Source organism: Mytilus edulis, chromosome 11 (assembly GCF_963676685.1).
Source record: "Mytilus edulis chromosome 11, xbMytEdul2.2, whole genome shotgun sequence".
NCBI lineage: Eukaryota > Metazoa > Mollusca > Bivalvia > Mytilida > Mytilidae > Mytilus > Mytilus edulis.
The window spans coordinates 73,802,563-73,823,789 of NC_092354.1; the positions used below are offsets into that span (position 1 = coordinate 73,802,563).

The window sequence follows — 21,227 nt, forward strand, 5'->3', positions numbered from 1 at the left end:
ATAAGTCACCTATTGCTTATAGTATCTCAGGAACAGGCCTAAAGAAAAACAAAAAATGGCTAATCAACAAAGAACCAGGGTGCAGCTTAATATACGACCACAGAGGTCGAACCCTGAACAGTTGGGGCAAGTATGGACACAACATTAAAGCTTGATACAGCTCTGAATTTGGATTGTGATCAAATTTTGACATAATGAGTTTCTGACAAAAAACAAATGTCAAGATCTTACAAATCTATTGCACAATATTGTGTAGGCAAGGATTTCTTCTTCAAACTTTTCAAAAATTTGGAATTTGAGAAATTTGGACAGAAAAAAAATTGAAAACTACTAACACCCCCCTTTTTTTGCAATTAGTCAAACACCTGACATTTCTTTATACATAATTTACAAATAGTGTAAAGGAGGTAAATCTGAACATACCCAACATTGCATGTTAAATTTTTGGGAATTATCTCCCTTACACTGCTTTTAAATTGTCTTAATTGTCCATTGACCAGAAAAACCTAGTTTTCCCCTTTATTTATCCCTTATTCCAAAACATTTTAAGCCAGAACCCCCCAAAGTCAATACTAACCATCCCTTTATGGTATGGAACCTTGTAGCATATAAATTTCAGAGAGATTTAAACACTTAAAAATAAGTTATAGACTGGAAATTACAAAAATGCTAATTTGGGCCCCTTTTTTGGCCCCAGTTTCCTAAACCTTTGGAACCATAACCACCAAAATCACTCCAAACCTTCTACCTGTAGTATTAAACATTGTGGTACAATTTCAGAGCAATTGAAATACTTATACACAAGTTGATATCCTAAAGGTAGAAAAATGCTTATTTTGGGCCCCTAATTCCAAAACAGTATCATCATCCCCAAAATCCTTCCCAACCTTCCTTTTGAGGTATTGAACCTTTTTATAAAATTTCATAGAGATCTATTCACTTAAACTAAAGTTATTGTCCACACACCAAATGTGTCTTCGGACGATGCAGACGACACAGACGACGACAACATCATACTTTTATACGAACTCCAAAAAATTTCACGGTCGTATAAAAACTAACCTGAAGACTTCACTTAGCCTTTAAATTAATATGGGGACAAAGTCCCCAATTACGGTTGAAAAATTGAAAAAAAAAAAAAATCGGGAAAATTTCACGAATTTTTCATTCTACTAATGAACTCAAAATCGTTAACTTTTTTTTTCAGATCTACTTCCGTTTCCGGTCTTCTTCCGTTTCCGGTCTTGTTTGCATGAGACTTTGAATAAAATGTATATTTATCAACATATCAACAAATATAGGAAGAAATTCAACACCCAATCATTTTTAATAATTGTTTGATATGAAAAAAAATGTTACCTGGATAACAGCGTTTCTTTGTTTACATTGAATATGACGTCATAACTTAAATAACATCACAACTAAATCCCTCACAACAGAACCAATATTGGAAACGTTACAGTATTTCTGTTTCTTTTATCAACATGTTTGAATTAAAAAAAAAAAATTAAAATACAGACTTCGTCCCCATTCACTGGTTATGCCTGCCTCATATTATAAATATTCTTTTTTTTCTACAGATTTGATATTTTTTTATAGTTCTTCTGATTTAGTGAAATCAATCCATCTCAAGTTTTACTACATTTAAAGTACTGCAGAAATTGCCAATAGTGCAATTAAAGGTTGTAATTATTTGTTAACTTGTTTAATTCTTGTGGAGATATTAACTGGTGGAGAATATTATTTACTTCTGTGTTAACTGCTTGTTCAATAAAATATACACTAATCTTAGTTACTGTGATTATTGCTTACTGTCCTGTACACGATTGTAAATATATTTTCATAATCAAAAGCAAGTCTTCATTCACTAATCCCAGCAACAGTGATGAATTTCATAAACATGCATTTGATCAAGAATACATGAGATTTAGATTTAGATTTTCTGTTTTAACACCACTTTTAAGCACCGCTTTTGGGCTATTGTGTGGTAGCCAGTTTTATTGGTGAAGGAAGACAGAGTGCCAATCTTACAATCCTAGTCAATTAAGATTGGATTCAAGTGCACCTGCACAAGCAGAATTAGAACTCACAACCTCAGTGTTGACTGGCTACTGAAAGCTACATGAAATTACATATATCAAAATTTAATGAATCATGTTATCCTAGTCTGAAAAATCAATCCTTAGCAATTATAAGAGAGGGATCTTCTTATGATGAAACCATGTATTGAAGATCCATTGGTGGCCTTCGACTGTTTTCTGCTCTTTGGTCAGGTTATTGTCTCTTTGACACATTCCTCATTTCTATTCTCAATTTTATCCAAGTTTGGGTCCAATACAGGCATCACATTTTCATTAAACTCAAAAAATCTTTTTTTTTAGTGTCTGGCCTTCAGCTCAACCTAAAAAATGGATGGGTTTAACCACCAGGCCTTATCTGACTCCATGCCAACAAATCTTTGCTTTTACTACTAAATATTGTGTGTACCTGGCAGAAAAGTACTAAATACCAATTTTGAAGTTTGGTTTGAAAAAAACCAATTGAAGATTGAGATTGAACCAAAGGCCCCCAACATTCAAGATGAAACAACTGTAATAAACTTGCATTTTCAACAAGGGACTTACAAACAAATAATACTACAAATACAAGTGCAGAGTATTGAGCTGTTGGAACAACCAGATGTAATTACAGTGAAACCTGTGTTATATGACACACTTGAGGACCAGAAAAAAATGTCAGATTAAGCAAGGTGTAAGAATACTCAAGTTTTTTCTGCAATGATAGGCACAATTTGGGACCATGAAAATGTGTTAGTTAAAAATGGATTTTGGAATACTCAGGTGTCCGATTAGGCAGGTTACACTGTAGTTAAAATTGTTCAACCCCCCTTTGCCTGGAACAGTAGTTAAACAAGACAGCAATAGATTTTCAAAAGAAGAAACAAATCCTCTAAACAAGCCATTCTAAAAATCCATGCAGATGAATCACTACTTATCTATGTAAATATAGGAAGATGTGGTATGAGTGCCAATGAGACAACTCTCCATCCAAATAACAATTTATAAAAGTAGACCCTTATAGGTCAATGTACGGCATTCAACACGGAGCCTTGGCTCACACGGAACAACAAGCTGTAAAGGGCCCCAAAAATTACAAATGTAAAACCATTCAAATGGGAAAACCAGCGGTATAATCTATATAAATTTTTTTTTTTTAAATTACATATATAAGGGAGCTGAATCATATGAAAGAAAACAAACAAATTTCTTTAAAATAATGTAATAATTTATTGTATTTAAACAATTTTAACATGGACAAAAGGTTCAAACACCATTTTTTTATAATCAAAAAATTAATTGAACATTCCTCACTTACATATGTGTTTACCTACAATTATATATATAAAATGACATTAAGACTGTCTTATTTGCTTCTTTTGGTGTTTACATTTTCTTTATTGATAAATGCTAAATAAAGTTTATCAAATGCTACTTAATAAGGCTACAACATGGTCAAATGGGAACTTGGAGGGCAAGCTTGTAACCTGAGGTCTCACTTCAAAGGACATGTTGCTTTTAAAAATGTCTGAAACAGAGAATTAAATTCGTTTATAATTGATAGATTTTTAAATGTGACCATGTGACCTAAGAGGGGTACATGACTTAAGACCTCTTCATATACAACAGAACTAAATAGTTATCAAAATATTTAAGTACAACAGTTTAGTTCAAATTTAAATGATATCAAAAACAGCAACAGTATAAAAAATATATTATTAAAATCAATCAGATGGACAAATAAAATATATATTGTGTGTGAATCATAGAAGTAACATCAAAGTTAATTTCTGACCTTACAAAATTTTGTGCATAAAACAATGCAAACTGTAATTTCGGAAAATAAGGCATCTGTATACATAGCAAGATATGAGGTATCAGGGTTTTAACCTTATGAAATGTAAATTTAAAGCTTAAAAAAGGAAGTACATTTCTTCTGTCATCACATAAAAAGCCCCCAGGGGGGCACAAGTTTTTTTTTCAATCTGTGAGTTTATTATCATGATCACACGCAAGACAAACAAAATTACTTAAAATCTTCTTAACAAATAACAAGCATGTTGTTTTTAATAAATAACCAACATGAACTAAACAAAAACAAAATAAAAGCACTTTCATGACTTAGGAACATATGAATTGATTGAATAACTCATCTTGTAAAAACTTTGAAATTGTGCTGTTAAACCAAATCAAACACACAACAAATTGCATGCAACAATCAAAAGTTTAATTAATTAATGTTGTTTTTCAATGTTGACAACCTTTGATAAAACAAATCTTTAATTTACTCCCTGATGCAGGAAAAAATTGTGAAACAAAAATACATTTAATTGAGGAACCTGAGGTGGGTTTTCAGATTAGCAAAAAGTGGGAAAGTAATGTGGGGTTGTGAGAAAATCAGAGTATCATCATTGTTCGTTGGATGCTAATTTTCATGGGTTTTGTGGGAACTACTAGTAAACCACAAATTTTAATGTTCAACAAATTTACTATAGGGTTTGTTTGCACACATTAGCAAAATCACGAAATAAATATCCATGAAAATGCAAGTTTTCCTTAATCCATGAAAATTGATGGTTATAAAATCAGAGTATCTCCTTAATTTTTCAGCTCAGGATGACTTGTTCAAAAGAAATCCATGTAAATCTCATAAACATCAACAATTCCTAATCACAAAATCATATTCTTCAGCTTAACAAAAATCTGGTTAGACAAGATTTATATCTATTTTACATAAACTTTCAAACTAGTTCAATTTACAATTAACTGCATGGCATACCATTTGTTTAACAAGAAGAACATTTATATGGCACTCTCACAAAAAAAAATGTTTTTACAATTGTAACTTTAATATAGTCCTATACAAAAAGACAAAACATACAAAATAATCATATCTAAACCTGCAGTGGGTAGTTTTTCTGTAAAACAACTTTATAAACTTCTATCTACTCAATCTTAAATACTGTAAATTCATAACAATTTAAACATAATACAACACAATAATAAGGTGTAACACAATTTATAAAACTGGCCTGCATTTCTTTTTAAAGCTAATAAAATAGTTTCTTTTCCTGTCTCCTAGACTTTACTAAATATTCATGCCTACTCTAACAAACATTTTAACATATATTCAAAGTTTAGAAATTGTCCAAACAGGTAGTCAGGTAATAGTTTATACAAAATAGTTTTAAAAAAAGCTACCCTGACCTTTTAAATAGGAGGTAGGATTCAAGAAAATCTATTTTTGGGACATAAAGTAAGAGAACTTTCTCTAATTCAATAATAAAAGAATAACAATTTCATTACCGGTAAATAAAAAAAATACAACTTTTGTGACTTTAGTTTAGTAGGCACTCATCACTCCAAAGTTCTGGAGTTATTTTTAACATATTTTATTGTTCAAAATGATATAATTATTATTTCCAACGATAAAATGTGTTTAAACCAACTCCAAAGTGTTTGTATCAATCTATGTTTAATCACAGTAGAATAAACTTGATTGTGTTCATCAATCATCTTCTCCAAAACATCCATAGGTCATATAGTCTCTTGTACCCTAAGCTGAGGCTGGCTGCTTCTCTGGACCATCCATTCCCAGGTGCATTAACTTTCTATAAACACCAGGCCCATTCCAATGACCACTGAAAAAGAAAATAAGACATTCCTATTAAAAAGACTTCTTTTGAAACACTTTTCACTGTATTTCATTTTTATTTAACAATCTTAAAGTTTCTTAGTAAAAATTCCTGAAAATGCCGACTTTCTGTTTTGAATTTTCCTAAAATTCAGTATTTTTGTGATTTTTTTTTGTGTATTTATTACTTATAGTGATATTTTAACCATGAGAGATAAGCTACTGTGACTTAAGAAAAGGTGACTACATATGTCTCTATCAAAATTGAAAAATTGAGTCTAAATTCACAATAAAATATTGAAAAAAAAAGAATTTACAAGAACTAAGTGGTTGTTCTAGATTACTGCACATCATCTGTCTCTTGCTATTATTTTTCTCATTTGAATTGTTTTAAATTATCTGGCATAAATATAAAATTTTAATCCTTGTATCTATGATCAGTTTATTTACATGTGATTAACAGTCCTTTTATGACTTGCTATGGGGTATAGAATGTTATTCCTTGTTGAAGGCTATATGGTGACCTACACTTACTTTCTTCTTCATTATTTTGGTCTCTGGAGGAGAGGTGTCTCTTTGGCAATCATACTACAATATCCTATTTTCATAAGACCACAAACAAACCAACTGAAGATAATAAACAATAGATATAAGAAAATGTGATATGAGTGCCAATGAGACAACTCTCCATCCAACTCAATATTTGTAAACAAATATAGGTCAAAGTACCGCCTTCAACATGGAGCCTTGGCTCCCACAGAAAACTATAAAGGGCCCTAAAATGACTAGTGTAAAACAATTCAAACAGAAAAACCAACTGTCTAATCTATATATATATGACGAGAAACAAGAAAAACTAATGAATCACACCAACAGACAACCACCACTGAACAATCTTAGGAGGCTCCTCATGGGTTTTTCATAATGTGATTACTTGGCTGTTTTTTATAGTAATTATATATTTGATTACCAGACCAGATATTTTATGATCATTTGATTATTTGATAATCTAGGACTGTATTTTTAATTATTTGATTATCTTGTTTAAAAAATTAATAAATGATTATGTAATTATTTTGGCAAGATATTTCTGATTATGTGATAATTACTTGGACACTCCCATGAAGGGCCTCATTTAGGACAGGTTCAAACCAAATGCAGTGTTTTTTACTTACTTCATCATCATATGCCAGTATATCTGAGGCATCACATCTTTCTTCATGTGATACATTGTCATCCTCTCCTTCCCCTGGTTAATTGGGAATGTTTCCAGGGGGTTGCCATCAAAATCAAACTCAGCTAGAATACATTTACCTCTCGCTGTGATCAAGGGGCAGGATGTGTAACCATCATACTGAGAAAATAATTACAAAATTTAATTACTGCAGATTTAGAACTTTTTGCATGCAGGAGTTATTTACATTGTTGAACAATGGACAAAAATGTAAGATCAAATATTGTCACTTTTTGAAAATGTGCATGTTGAAGTATAAATGTAAATATGGACCATCCACACATTGTAAGAAAATTTTAGGTCTAACTAAACTACAGTTCTGAAGATATCATTCTCTATGATGCTCCATACCAGGTTATTTTCGTGTCAGGTTTTGTTACAAGTTTGTAACAGTTAAATTTTGCTCATTGTTTGCTTTTCCTAGCCTTGCACAATATATCACAATATAGAAACTATAAAGGAGAAATTTCCAAACTCTTTAATATGGCATTATTTTTTATAAGTTAAAGAAGTTATTTTGATGTTATCAATCCTGCATATTTTACACATGTTAAGATCCAACTTTACCTGTGCAGTCATTGGTTTGTTAGCCATCACAGCTCGTAGATTTGTCTCTAGAATTCCACACTGTGCAGCTACAATTATATATATATAACATAATTAATACATGAATAGTCATCATACTTAGGTTTGACTACACCATCTTTATAACAAAAACACAAAACAGATAAACGAATAAATTTAACAATTGAATAGTACAATAACTTGATTTTTATAGTTGTTTCCCCTTTAGGAAATTTACATGGACTAAAGAAATTATCAATGAGGAATATCTAAGTTGACATTATAAATAAAAGGAGGAGTGTTGTATGCATCAATGAGACAGCAACCCAATTACACCAAGTCAACATACCATATGTAACAAGGAAGACAAGACATTTTGAGGTCAAAATTCAGTTTAAAAAAACAAGAAGTGTTTTTATCATATGTACATGTATATATCCTATAGTATCTGTAAAGTGGATTATCTAAACCGATTTTAATATTTATGATTTTTTTACTCAAACTAAACATTGATCTCAATTGATTCACAGGACTTAAAAGAGGTGGGATAAGGTGACTCCCCCTTATGGAGCTCATTATATAGTAAACATATATACTTTCCACTCCTATATTATCTTGCCCACCCCACCCCCCTTTTTTCATATTCATGATTCAGCACTGTTCAATAATACCTCTATTGTCATATTTGCTGCTGCAGTTGTTTTTCAGGTAGTAGTATTTGCACAATCACCAATACCAAATATATTGGAGTACCAACCTTCACTCTTACCTGAAATAATAGTGTAACATCCCAACAATACCTAAATTTTAATACCTGCTGCAGCGGCTGTCTTTGAAGTAGGAGCGTTGGTACAATCACCAATTCCAAATATATTGGAGTATTTCTTATGTTGTAACGTGTTCTTATCAACATCCACAAAACCAGCGGCATCTACCAGTGGACTCTCTCTCACCACATCAGGGGTAGACATTGGTGGGGTCACATGGAGAAACTCATACTGAAAACACAGACAAATTAATACATTTTAAGTTTATTCAAGCAGGATATCACACCAATACTTGTGTATTCAATAAAAAAGGATAAACAAACTTTTTTAGAATAACAAATAAAGAAATAAAATAAAAAAATGTCTTGAATATATACAACAAGAGTGCACACGCTGAAATGTCTCGCCTTCTATACTAATCATTGATATTATGTTGATAGTCCTAAGTATAAAGCTAAGCTTTATTACAACTGTCACATAAACTTAACATTAACCAAGATAACTAAACAAAGACCAATGAACCTTGAAAATGAGGTCAAGGTCAGATGAACCATGCCAGGCAGACATGTACAGCTAACAATGCTTCTATACAACATATATAGTTGACCCATTACTTATAGTTTAAGAAAAATAGACCAAAACACTAAAACTTAACACTGTGCAATGAACCATGAAAATGAGGTGACGGTCAAATAAAACCTGCACGACTGACATAAAGATCATAAAATATTTCCATACACCAAATATAGTTGACCTATGGCATATAGTATTAGATAAAAAGACCAAAACTCAAAAAATTAACGTTGACCACTGGACCATGAAAATGAGGTCAAGGTCACATGACATCTGCCTGCTAGACATGTACACCTTACAATCATTCCATACAACAAATTTAGTAGACCTATGGCACATAGTATGAGAAAAACAGACCAAAACACAAAAATTTAACTATAACCACTGAACCATGAAAATGACGTCAAGGTAAGATGACACCTGCCAGTTGGACATGTACACCTTACATTCCTTCCATACACCGAATATACTAGCCCTATTGCTTATAGTATCTGAGATATGGACTTGACCACCAAAACTTAACCTTGTTCACTGATCCATGAAATGAGGTTGAGGTCAAGTGAAAACTGTCTGACAGACATGAGGACCTTGCAAGGTATGCACATATCAAATATAGTTATCCTATTACTTATAATAAGAGAGAATTCAACATTACAAAAAAATTGAACTTTTTTTTCAAGTGGTCACTGAACCATGAAAATGAGGTCAAGGACATTGGACATGTGACTGATGGAAACTTCGTAACATGAAGCATCTATATACAAAGTATGAAGCATCCAGGTCTTCCACCTTCTAAAATAAAGCTTTTAAGAAGTAAGCTAATGCCGCTGCCACTGCCGTAGCCGCTGCAGCCACCAGATCACTATCCTTATGTCGAGCTTTCTGCAACAAAAGTTGCAGGCTCAACAATAATGAAGAAAAAGACTATTGATAAAATATATAAATTTGAAAAAAAAATTATAAAAATAATGCTTTCAACTTACGAATACCTTTTTGTATTTTTTATAAGAATAGGCATGATCTGTTTCTCTAAGTTTCACTTATATGTTCTTGTGTGAATTATTATCATAGAAAAGTTTAGGAAAGCCCATACATATTATATTGATGCTGATGTTAATAAACAGTTCTTCCTAAACTTCAAAGGGGTTTTTCAATATTTGAGTAATATGAAAAGAGATCGCAACTGTCATAGATTGTGCTTTACCAGGGGCGAATTCAGCCATTTTTTAGAGGGGGAGGACAACTTTTGTCCCCTTTCAAATGCATATATTATATAAAAAGTAATGGGGGTTACAACTCCCAGAACCCGCGCCCTGGGATCCACCTCTGCTTACCTTATAGGTTTCTATTTCTCCAGTTGGACTGCCTAATTTTTGGAAAATAGCCTCTCTTTTATCTGTATTCATCCCTTTTCAAATTTTCAATATCTGTGAGCAATTTCACAAAAAGTCATAAATGTAAAATTGATTGTAAGTGTTATTTTTCATTGTGACATTATAACTTACAACCAATTCTATACTTACAACTTTTGTGAAATTGACTACTGGTTCTTACCTTAAAGGTTTCTGTTTCTCCAGTTGGACTGTCTAAATTTTGGAAAATAGCTTCCCTAATTTCTGGACGGACTTCTATCAAATTTCGTTTGTAGTTTACTTTCATACCTCTACAATACAAAATAACATGTAAGATCAATGTATTCTATTATTATAATTATACACCATGAAATATGTTGAGGTTCAAATTTATATCAGTTTAAGAGAAGGATGATCCCTTTTTTATTTAACAACAGAAATTAGTGAATAAAATAGCTAATACTTTCTCCTCTCAAATGCCAATATTCTGTAATTTTTAAGTGATATATCATTACTAAGGTTTCAACTTGGTTGTATAGAGTTGATTTTGCACTCCTAAGATTTGTTCTTAAATAAGTGTTCCGGAAAAAAGTATGCCCACAAATATGTGTTACATTATTTGGCCGTTTAACTTTTTCATTCAACATGTTCAATGGGCATCTTATGAAGATGAAATTTTCATATAGCTTAAAATACAATAAGCCTCCCCACCCTCATTTTTATTATGACACCTTGATCCTTCACTGGCATGCCCAAATATCTCAAAATAAATTCAAAAGGATCATTCTCACCTGCAGGCAACAATTATATCATGAAGACTGACGTTGCATATCAAGCAATATTCACACAGGTGATGACAGACTTACCGACTTTCTATCACTTTATTTAGACTGTTAGCATATTTCTTTACACCAAAGATCACACCCAATGAGCTATTGAATATAATATTGGCTTTTTCTCTCATACCATTCTGAAAAAAAAAAGAAATCATTTTCATCTTTTTGTTTCTTTTGTGAATTTGATTGTTTGGTTTTTAACACCACTTTCAGCATTATTGGCTAATGGTAGCCAGTTTTTATTGGTGGAGGAAGCTGGAGTGTATGCAGAGATACAAGACCTTCCAAGGAAAACTAATAATTCTAGTCAGTTAAGATTGAAGTAGAAACCACCTATCACATGTGGGGTTTTCTGCTCTGTGGGGTTGTTGTCTCTTTGACACATTCCCCATTTCCATACTCAATTTTATTTGAATCAACAACCTCAGTATTGGCAGCTTAGTGATACAATAGATGAACACGTAAACCATTCACCACTGATGCACCATGGGAATTTGAAAAATCAAAAATTATTTCAAAACGTCCTTCAGATATCGAGAAGAAATAAGTCAAGTAAGACACTTGTGAAAGCTTACACATAAATTTGAATTTTCCTTTGCCTATTGAGCAAATTGACAATACTAAAATCATAATAATCATGATAATGTTACCTTTCTCCACCAATCTTCAGCTAAATACATTATTTTTTGTGGTGCTCCTGCACATTTTATAGGTGTGTTAGGGAAAGTAAATATAGCATTGCCTCCTTTGAAGTTCTGGATTGCTGGCCATGTTTTCTGTACGTAGTTGTAATCATAGTTAGAGCACACTGTAGGGTCAGTGTCAAAAGCTTCTGGTAGACCTTTAATCTACAAAAAAAAAACATATAGATAATTTACTGTATTTAGATATAAGAAGATGTGGTATGGGTGCCAATGAGGCAACACTCCATCCAAATCACAATTTGTAAAAGAAAACCATTATTGGTCAATGTTTTTTTTCCAAGGTGTATGGAGGAGTTATGGGTTTGAATTCAATACAACACACATTTGATATACTGTAATCATTATTTACAATAAAAAAACATAGGCTAACTGTTAAATATTTGCCATATTGACATACATAAAAAAAAAAAGTTATTCCCCTTTTTAACTGGTACTGTGATGATATACTGATTAATTTTATGCTGATATTCTTTATTTATTTTATTTAGAAATACATAAAATATAAAAAGCATTTATCGATTTTTGGGAACTTGCAGTTTTGTTGGAAATAAATGCATGTGAATACAAATAGTCTCTATTGTCTTTTACACAAGTTCTATATGTGCCTGAACAATAACCTGTAATTCAGTGGCTGTAGTTGGTTCATGTCTGCTAAAATCATTTTCGTTAACTATATTGTTACAAATCAGGCTGTGGTTTCCTCAATTACTTCATTTCACATTTTTCATGTCTGACCTCTAATAACTGACTATATATATGCTTTTTTCCCTTGTAGAAGGGTGAATACCTATAATTGATGACATACACAAAATTTGAACTTTAGTGGAGAGTTGTCTCATTGTCAATAACACCACATCTCATTATTTCTATATTTACATGGTTTACATGCAATAACACAAACCAATGAAAAATGTTCACTCTTGTTTTAAATATATGTTTTTATCAATACAATGTAAAACTGTTTAACTGACACAACATTAATCAAACTGCGAAGCTATAACACAGCTCCAAAGGCAAAGCATCAGCAGTTCTTGTTTTAATGAAACATAACTTGCCTATTTTACCTTATTGTAATTCAGCTGTAAGCCTGTTGCTACTATTAGATATTCATATTTAACCTGGAAAACAAACAAAAAACATGGTGTTAGAATAATAAGATTAAATCAAACCTCAGAAGGTAATCTCTGTTTAGGCCCTTTTTGGTTTAACACTCAAACATTCTATATATTTTGTTCTGAACTTTTGGTCCAAAGTAGTTCTGTTAAAAGTTATTCAAAGAAGTCCTACACACAGAAAAATTACATTTTTCTTTCATTTAATACAGACATATTATTAACTGCAAGAACATCAAATGTGCCTTCTAGATTGAGCTGACATTCAACCTGCTGAAGTCAGTTTTAAAATAGAAAATAACATTATTCTATCTTCAATTTGTTTTAACAATATGATTGACATGGTTGAGAATATGAAATTAAGGTAAATAGTTTACCCATGCACAACGTTGATAGTTGTTCAGTTGTATCAATGAAGTAATCTGTCTTCATAATATTTCAGATCTACAGGCGGCGAGGCCCAAAGCTGATTATTTCTAAAAATTTTAGTTAGATTGTTTTGACTTGTACACACAATAGGCTCTTATTTGAACTTGGAATTATTTTCAATTATGGAATTTGCATAATTTCTTGTTTTTAAAATTTTTAATAAATTCCATGTTTATTTGGTATCATAATCTTTTGAGCAGTTAATACCACTTTCCGTACAATGTATTTTGGTTAGATAGTGTACATTCTATTGAAAATATACTATTTTCTTTATAATAGAAAGTGTTGTGCACAGCACAGAACATTTCAGTACAAAATAAACATGGAATTTATTAAAAATTTCAATAACAAGAAATCAAGCAAATTCCATAATTAAAAATAATTCCAAGTTCAAGTAATAGCCTATTACACATGATTTTTACCAGACGACAGCATTTTTACAAGCCTGGGCCCGTTGCCATTCACTAACATTGGAAGTTGCATGCATTACATTGATAAATCAACAACATTTATATTTTTTCTATCTGATATCAGTGTAAATCAAAATTCATCAAATATAAAAATAGATTTCTACCTCTTCCCCCTCTGCTGTAGTTACTGTACATTTTTCAGGGTCAAAGGCCACTGCTTTGGTTTTCATCCATGTTCCTTTCTTAGGTAGTAACTTTGACATCTTCTGTACAGAATCTTGTAATTTCTTGACACCACCCCCAACCAGAGTCCACATTGGTTGGTAGTAATGCTCCTGTTAATACACAAAGTCATAGTTGTTTCAGGAAAATATTTTTTATGCCCCTGTCGTAGCTGAGGGGACATTGAGTTTTACACATGTCCATCTGTTTGTCTGTCTGTACGTATATAGATATAGGAAGATGTGGCGTGAGTGCCAATAAGACATCTCTCCATCCAAATAGCAATTCATAAAAGTAAGCCATTATAGGTCAATGTACAGCCTTCAACACGGAGCCTTGGCTCACACAGAACAAAAAGCAATAAATATGTTCATTCAGAAATTGGTATCTTTCTAGAGCAGTAGAGTTAAGCCCCTTTACAAATGGAAAAATTGTTGAATTTTTAGTTTCAGTTCTCTAACTTAAGTTTGTGTCAACCAAAATGTAACTGATTTTGGTGTTATAGCTAAGAATGTAAAAAATACAAGCCAATATTAAAAAAATATTTCATTCATGGATATTTAAATTCAATGTTCACTTATCATGCTTATATCCAACAAAATCTTGTCCATATTAAAGTAAGGTATGGGTACATAGTGTAAGCAGATTTATTTACATACATGTAATTTAAAGTGTTATTTAAAAATACTCTTCACATGCTGTTGATACTTGGGTATTTTTTTAATCTAAAATAACCTTTTTTATCGTAATTTATTATATACTCTTCGTGAGCCCATTTGATGAAAAATAAAACAATGTTCTCCATTTTAGATGTATACTTACATGGTATTGACTAAGTCTGATAATTAAACATTAACATGATTAACAAAATTCTCTAAACATTTTTGCTTAAACTGTGTGAAAAGTTCATATGTCAGAAAGCATCATAAGCAAATAATTTATTATTTAAATTTAGCATAAACATGATCATGATAGAGCAACATTGAAAATTAGGTACATAATATGTTGTTAGCTGACCGGGGTCACCCATGAGCTCATTATATATCTGCCAGTCATATTTTTTAATTACTTTTCAACATACAATGACATGTTCAATGTCATATTAGAAATTTATGAAAATTAAATGGGAACTTTCATCAATAGATACATGTATAAACAATTCAATTTCACCAAATTTTCATGAGAATTGCTGAAAGCATTTTTGAATTATTGTCCAAACTGGAAAATCACCTTTATTTAACATGTTTATTGAATACATGTAAAACCCAATAACATGATAACTCAGAAATGTAAAATCTAAAGTTTATAAAATTCCCCTTCCCTTACAAAAAAAAAAACAATACTTTTTGATCCCTTATAAAATGTATTTATCATCAGAGAGGGTTCTATAAGCATGATAAGCATGATAAGTAAGTAAGTAAGTAAGTAATGACTTTATTTACAGAGGGTGACTCAATTAGCTTTCGCTAATCTACCTTGAGGCCCTCACAAAGAACAAACAGTACAAATATTACAAAGCTTACAGTTTCTAACATATTATGTAAATGCACTATTCATACTAACTATAAACTGTCTGTAGAACAAAAGAGAAAAATAAATTCATTGATATATATATATACATAACATTCAAATCATTAGAATATTTGAGTAAGTTGTTATAAATCATTTATAGACAAGAAATCTGACAACACATTTTTGTTTAAAAGTGTCCAGGTTTTCACAACATTTTATTTCATTTGGTAGTTTATTCCAAAGTATAGATGAGGTATATGCAAAAGATTTCTTCATTGAATTTGTGTTCGGTCGTACAACAGCTAAATTATTATTTGCAGATGACCTTAGATTTCTACTATGTAGGTTAACAATTGGACAACAGAGTTCCTTTAAGTAATCAGGTGCTTTATCGTTTAGAATTTTATGAACAATAATAAGTTTAAGATATGAAATTCGAGATTTGTAACCTAATTAAATAACTTATATAAAAAAAAAGATGTGGGTGTGATTGCCAAAGAGCCAATAAGCATGATAAGAGACCAAATGACACAGAAATTGACTTGAGATTTCTAAAAATAAGACTATTTTAATTGATCAAGGCTAAATTTGACTTTTATCTTTTACAGGTCAATAAATAGAGCAACATGTGCTACTGCCTACATATTATTTCGGTTTCATAATTAATGCAATGCTAACTATGTTTTTAAGCAAAGACTAAGCAATACATACATCATTAGGTTCAATAACTCCAACTTTCTCACCACCAACGTGATGCGCAAATTTGTTTGCAACGGAGCATCCACCGGCGCCGGCACCAACAACAAGAATTTTAAAGTGTCGCTGCAAGGACGCCGGTCCTGTGGAAAAGTTCTTTGATAGGCTTTGAATACAATTCCCTGGAAGTACCGCTAGCAATTTCATGCTCTTCATTGTTTATGCGTTCAAGATTTTAGCAACTTAAGTGATGTCAACACGTTGAACAATCGTGCGCACTATCAGAAAATATGGCCTTGAAACCTCAAATATTTGTTTTGATTCAAACAGGAAGTTGTTGAAATGGAGTAAATAAAACGCGCATGTTAGTAGGAATAGACACGTCACGTTTCAGTATACATTGAAACAAATGACCTGTGACAAACGTTCGGTGCGATTGTACGCGGTAAAACAGATCACGTTTACCATGTTTACACAATTAATGACTTTGCATTTGTTGTTTGCCAAAATTAATTGGGCTAATGACAAAACGAAGATATATAGTTATTTTGAAAATTAACTTTATTCCAGCACTTAACCGAGTTTGTCAGGCTCAGATTAAAACTGAATATTAATTACTTGAATCTATAAGTTAACCCATATGATACATGTTTCTGTGCTTTGTTCATAGTCATAACTTTAAAGCCATCGCTTCAAGCTGACATTAATTTATCATAGAGACAAAGAGGTGGATGGAATTTAAAACAAGCACTGATTTCTCTATACATCGATCATTCAGAAATTATGCCTATGCAACATACATTAATTTTATATGTATATTGTCCAAAAGTATATAAAAGACGGACAAGATATACCAGAGGGACAGTCAAACTTATAGATTGAAAATAAAGTAACAACGCCATGGCTAAAAATAAAAATTTAATTTATTTGTAAATACTAATTATAAAGTAAAACTTGGCAAGACGTGCTAGGGACCCTCATTTTCCTGAGTGCCCTCGAACCTTGGTCTATGTGAACCATGGCACTCTCTTCAAGTACTGGCATGCCGTGCACTAGAATAAAATTCATGACAAAATCCTTGTTTTATTGTATTGTATTGCAGGTTATTTTGCTCTGTGTTTGTACATTCCAGAAAAACAGTTATGTAGTTTATATCGAAATACTCCTCATGTGTTATATATCAGTATGTATGGTCAGATTATGTTTCTGTATGTGAGAGAGAGTAGTTCCCCTTTTGTCAGTATTTTGTATTTATGTTTGTGAGTCATCTTTGTCTGATTAAAATGTAGAAATGGAAGCTGATGTCTTTTTATGTGTCCGTATATAATCGCCTCCATCCATGCTACCAGAGCTATTCCCCGTAATTTTGACTGTATTGCTGTTGTGTTTCATTCCGCCGTAACCTTTATTTGACTCCGTCTTTTAAAAACGTAATTATATTAACTGTATAGTTTGGTGATAACTGTATCGCCATGGTTTTGCAGATTTCCGAGAAGACCTATTTTAAAGAAAGCTGATGAATGTATTTTCTGTACAAGAACATTTTACTTAGAACTTTGTTAATTTTATGAATCCAGATACTTTTCATGTTAATATTTTGATCTACCGTACGTTATTTGTTTACTTTGTTTAAGCTAATGTGAACGTGTTTATCATTTAGCGGTGTGATATTTATCATAAATAAAACCTTATTAAATTTAAGAGTTTAAGGTCTCTGATGATATTATCAAATGTGTATTCAGCTATTTATAATGATATCAGTTTGTCTAGTAGGAAATGCCATTAATATGTGTGTATCACTGTAATTGTTTGTGTGAGAGTAATGCGTGCATAAGGTCATCCGAGGGAGGAGTCCGAGATGCCAGACTTTCGGTTTTGCAGCGTTGATACGTTTGTTTTAAAATGGTTACTGGAGTGTGAGAGATTAACTTTATTCATGTAAACTTTCAATTTTGGAAATTATGATATATTGTATTTTTTTTATAACACATAAACATATTGACCATTGTAAAAATTTAGTAAATTTTTGTTTTGGGGGCGGGATGTTATATATCAGTATGTATGGTCAGATTATGTTTCTGTATGTGAGAGAGAGTAGTTCCCCTTTTGTCAGTATTTTGTATTTATGTTTGTGACGTCATCTTTGTCTGATTAAAATGTAGAAATGGAAGCTGATGTCTTTTTATGTGTCCGTATATAATCGCCTCCATCCATGCTACCAGAGCTATTCCCCTAGTCTGTAATACATGATATATAAAAGCCATAGGAAATCATATACCAAAAAGGCCAGGAATTAAGTTTTCTTTTTATCTGAATTGCATGGTTTAAAGATTTAGTTTAATGACTTTTTTTTTATTTTCAACGTGTCTGGCTTTGCTATTGAAGCTGATCACTCGCTAAACTATTATAAATTGGGGCTATTTCTTAACCGTCATGAAACTGTTTAAAATTAAACACAAGTGTTTAATGATATACAGAAAAAAAAATGTCAAAAGCACACATGTTCATTCCAAAACACTTGCGTTTAAAAAAAACATTAGCGATTTTCTTACAAGTGTTTGAAATGTTTTTAAAAATTACACTTGACAGTTTTACAGTGTAGAGAGCATATAAAAAAGCAAATACTAGTATATGATTTAGGCTTTCCCGTTTGAATGGTTTTACACTAGTAATTTTTGGGGCCCCTCATAGCTTGCTGTTCGGTGTGAGCCAATGCTATCTGGTGAAGACCGTATCTTGACCTATAATGGTTTACTTTCACAAATTGTGACTTGAATCGAGAGTTGTCTCATTTGCACTCATACCACATCTCCATATTCAAATCTTGTCTTCCTGATCACTTTTGCTGCTTACAGTTTCTATCGGTCTTGTACGGTTTGTTTCGAGATCAAAGGCAAAAAGGGAAAATATTCAATTAAGAGCAAGAGTTCATATAAAGAGTCCACTGTACATTTCTGCCATTTTCAGAGTTTCCCTATTACAATAGAGGTTTTCATAATAGAAAAAAAAATTGCGTTTACTGCTATGCTCTGTTTTAAGCCATGCTGGTTGGGAGGTAGGGTCATCCGGCGGGACACATTATGTAAACACAATACCTTATAATGATTCTGGCCAATTTTAATTGGTTAAATGTACGTGGCACATGCATGTTTCAGTGGAGAATTCAGGTTCTTGTACAAGTTAACGACATGACACATCATAATTTTCTGACACAAAATAACTATATTTTTAATATTATTACCTGTTAAGGGGGCTCCTGGGTATAAATGATTTTTTTTTTCTAATGTAGGATTTCGCTATATTTTTTCATAAATGAACTTTATCATATACTTAAAAGAAAAATGAAATAAAAAATGGGGTCACCGTTCATTTAAGCTAAAATCTGCCTCTAGAAGAAGCATACATTTTTGTTAATGTCCTTTTTTTCTGTTGAACTAATAGGAGAAAAAGAGGAAATATCGAAATAAAAAAATAACCTAATATAAGAAATCGCTTAAATTTTACAATTATTTAGTTTATGTACAGCTTATTTGAAAACAATAATAAAAAATATAGGTCACCGATGAGTTAAAAAAGATATTTCAAATTTAAGGCAAAAAAATGGCATTTTTGCACCAAAGGGAGATAATTTGGAGCTTTTTCAATTTTTAAAGTCATCTGGGGCCAAACCAAATAATTTTTTTGGGTTGTTTTTTGTACCATATCATAAAGTAACAACTAATAGTGTAATAAATAAAATTTGTAATGAAAAAATAAAGGTTTAATTTTTTGCTAAAATTTTTGTACCCATGAGCCACCTTAAATGTTTTTGCACACACAAAAAAAAACCACAAATGTGGGTAAAATCACCATACAGGGATGATATATATCTTATATGGAATAAACTGACCATCAGTAATTACTTGCTTGTATCGGCTTATCATTGGTCACTAGAAAACAATGTAAGTCTAACGGTCATTTTTTTCTTATTAAACATGATCATCTGTATAGTCTTCATTCAATTTTTATACTGATCCACTGCTGAAAATTCACTGAATACCCTTCACAATTTGATTGCAGACAATTTAGTACTGTGTTCCTTTTCAATAAAATTCAGCATTAAGTTGATGTGTACACACAGGCACTTGTTTCTATCTATGGGAAGGTCGACTTGTCTATCCATGTATATAGTAGCTTCTATATATCGTCGCTGGGCTTCTAAAATGTTGTAAACTACACATTTTTCAAATTTTCACAAACAGGCATTGGAAATTTTGGCAAAATGCTTCCAAAATGTCGTATGTGAACTTGAACATTTTTGTAAATAGCAGTGAAATAAAAACGTTGACATTTCTGGATTATCCAAGAACTTAAATTATTTTCACAGAAATAAAGAAATGTACAATTATTTTTTTCCGAAAGCCATTCTACAACGATTTTCAAGTTTTCATACACCATTTTGGAAGCAAACTTTACAAACAACTGACATTGGCAATTTTGTAATATGTCTTATTTCACACATTTCGATTGGTCTAACTGTATGCTATTTTGTAATACCAAAGATTTCCTCCCGCCCAGACCATTGGTGTCAAAAAATATTTTTAGCCAAAAAAGCCATATACAACATTTTAGAAGCCCAGCGACGATATCCGGATAGTCGACCTTCCCATGGATAGAAACAAGTGCCTGTGTGTACAGGTAATTAAATAACAACGACGAAGATCTAGACGGAACTGTCTGCAAACGAATTTTCTGAACAGTAATGAATTAATTACCCACAGTGGATTATAATGTAAAACCCGTGACTGGAAATTTAAAATTACGTATAATCTATTGTCCGTTCTTTTTCTTTTACAGCTGTTCAGATCAAAAGTGAGTTAGTAGTGTCAGAGACATATAATACAAGAGATTGGCAACTCTAGTAGAGTCTATATAACGGCCAATGAAATCACTTGGCCACCGGAAGTGCTTGGGATTATGATGTGACCTGGGATGAAGGAGGATCAAGATGAGAAAATTCCGCCATTGTTGTTAAAAGAGACGATACGCTTACAGATTTGTTTTCTCGTTTATGTCGATTGCTTTCACAGCTAAAGCATGTAAGTATATTCAAAAGATACATTTAACTAGTTCTACCAATTTGTTT

The 21,227-nt window shown here is 31.8% G+C and overlaps 1 protein-coding gene across 1 annotated transcript; it reads right to left on the reverse strand.

Annotated features, from left to right (window-relative positions):
- Nucleotides 1-3,263: 3,263 nt before the first annotated feature.
- On the reverse strand, nucleotides 3,264-16,577 carry LOC139496257 (sulfide:quinone oxidoreductase, mitochondrial-like; the record flags this gene model as incomplete). The annotated part of the gene is given in 10 exon segments (XM_071284754.1): nucleotides 3,264-5,698; nucleotides 6,867-7,045; nucleotides 7,493-7,560; nucleotides 8,304-8,487; nucleotides 10,384-10,492; nucleotides 11,048-11,151; nucleotides 11,668-11,865; nucleotides 12,786-12,839; nucleotides 13,837-14,007; nucleotides 16,118-16,577. Coding segments are annotated over 10 exon segments (1,353 nt in total). The 3' UTR covers nucleotides 3,264-5,613.
- Between the last annotated feature and the right edge of the window lie 4,650 nt (nucleotides 16,578-21,227).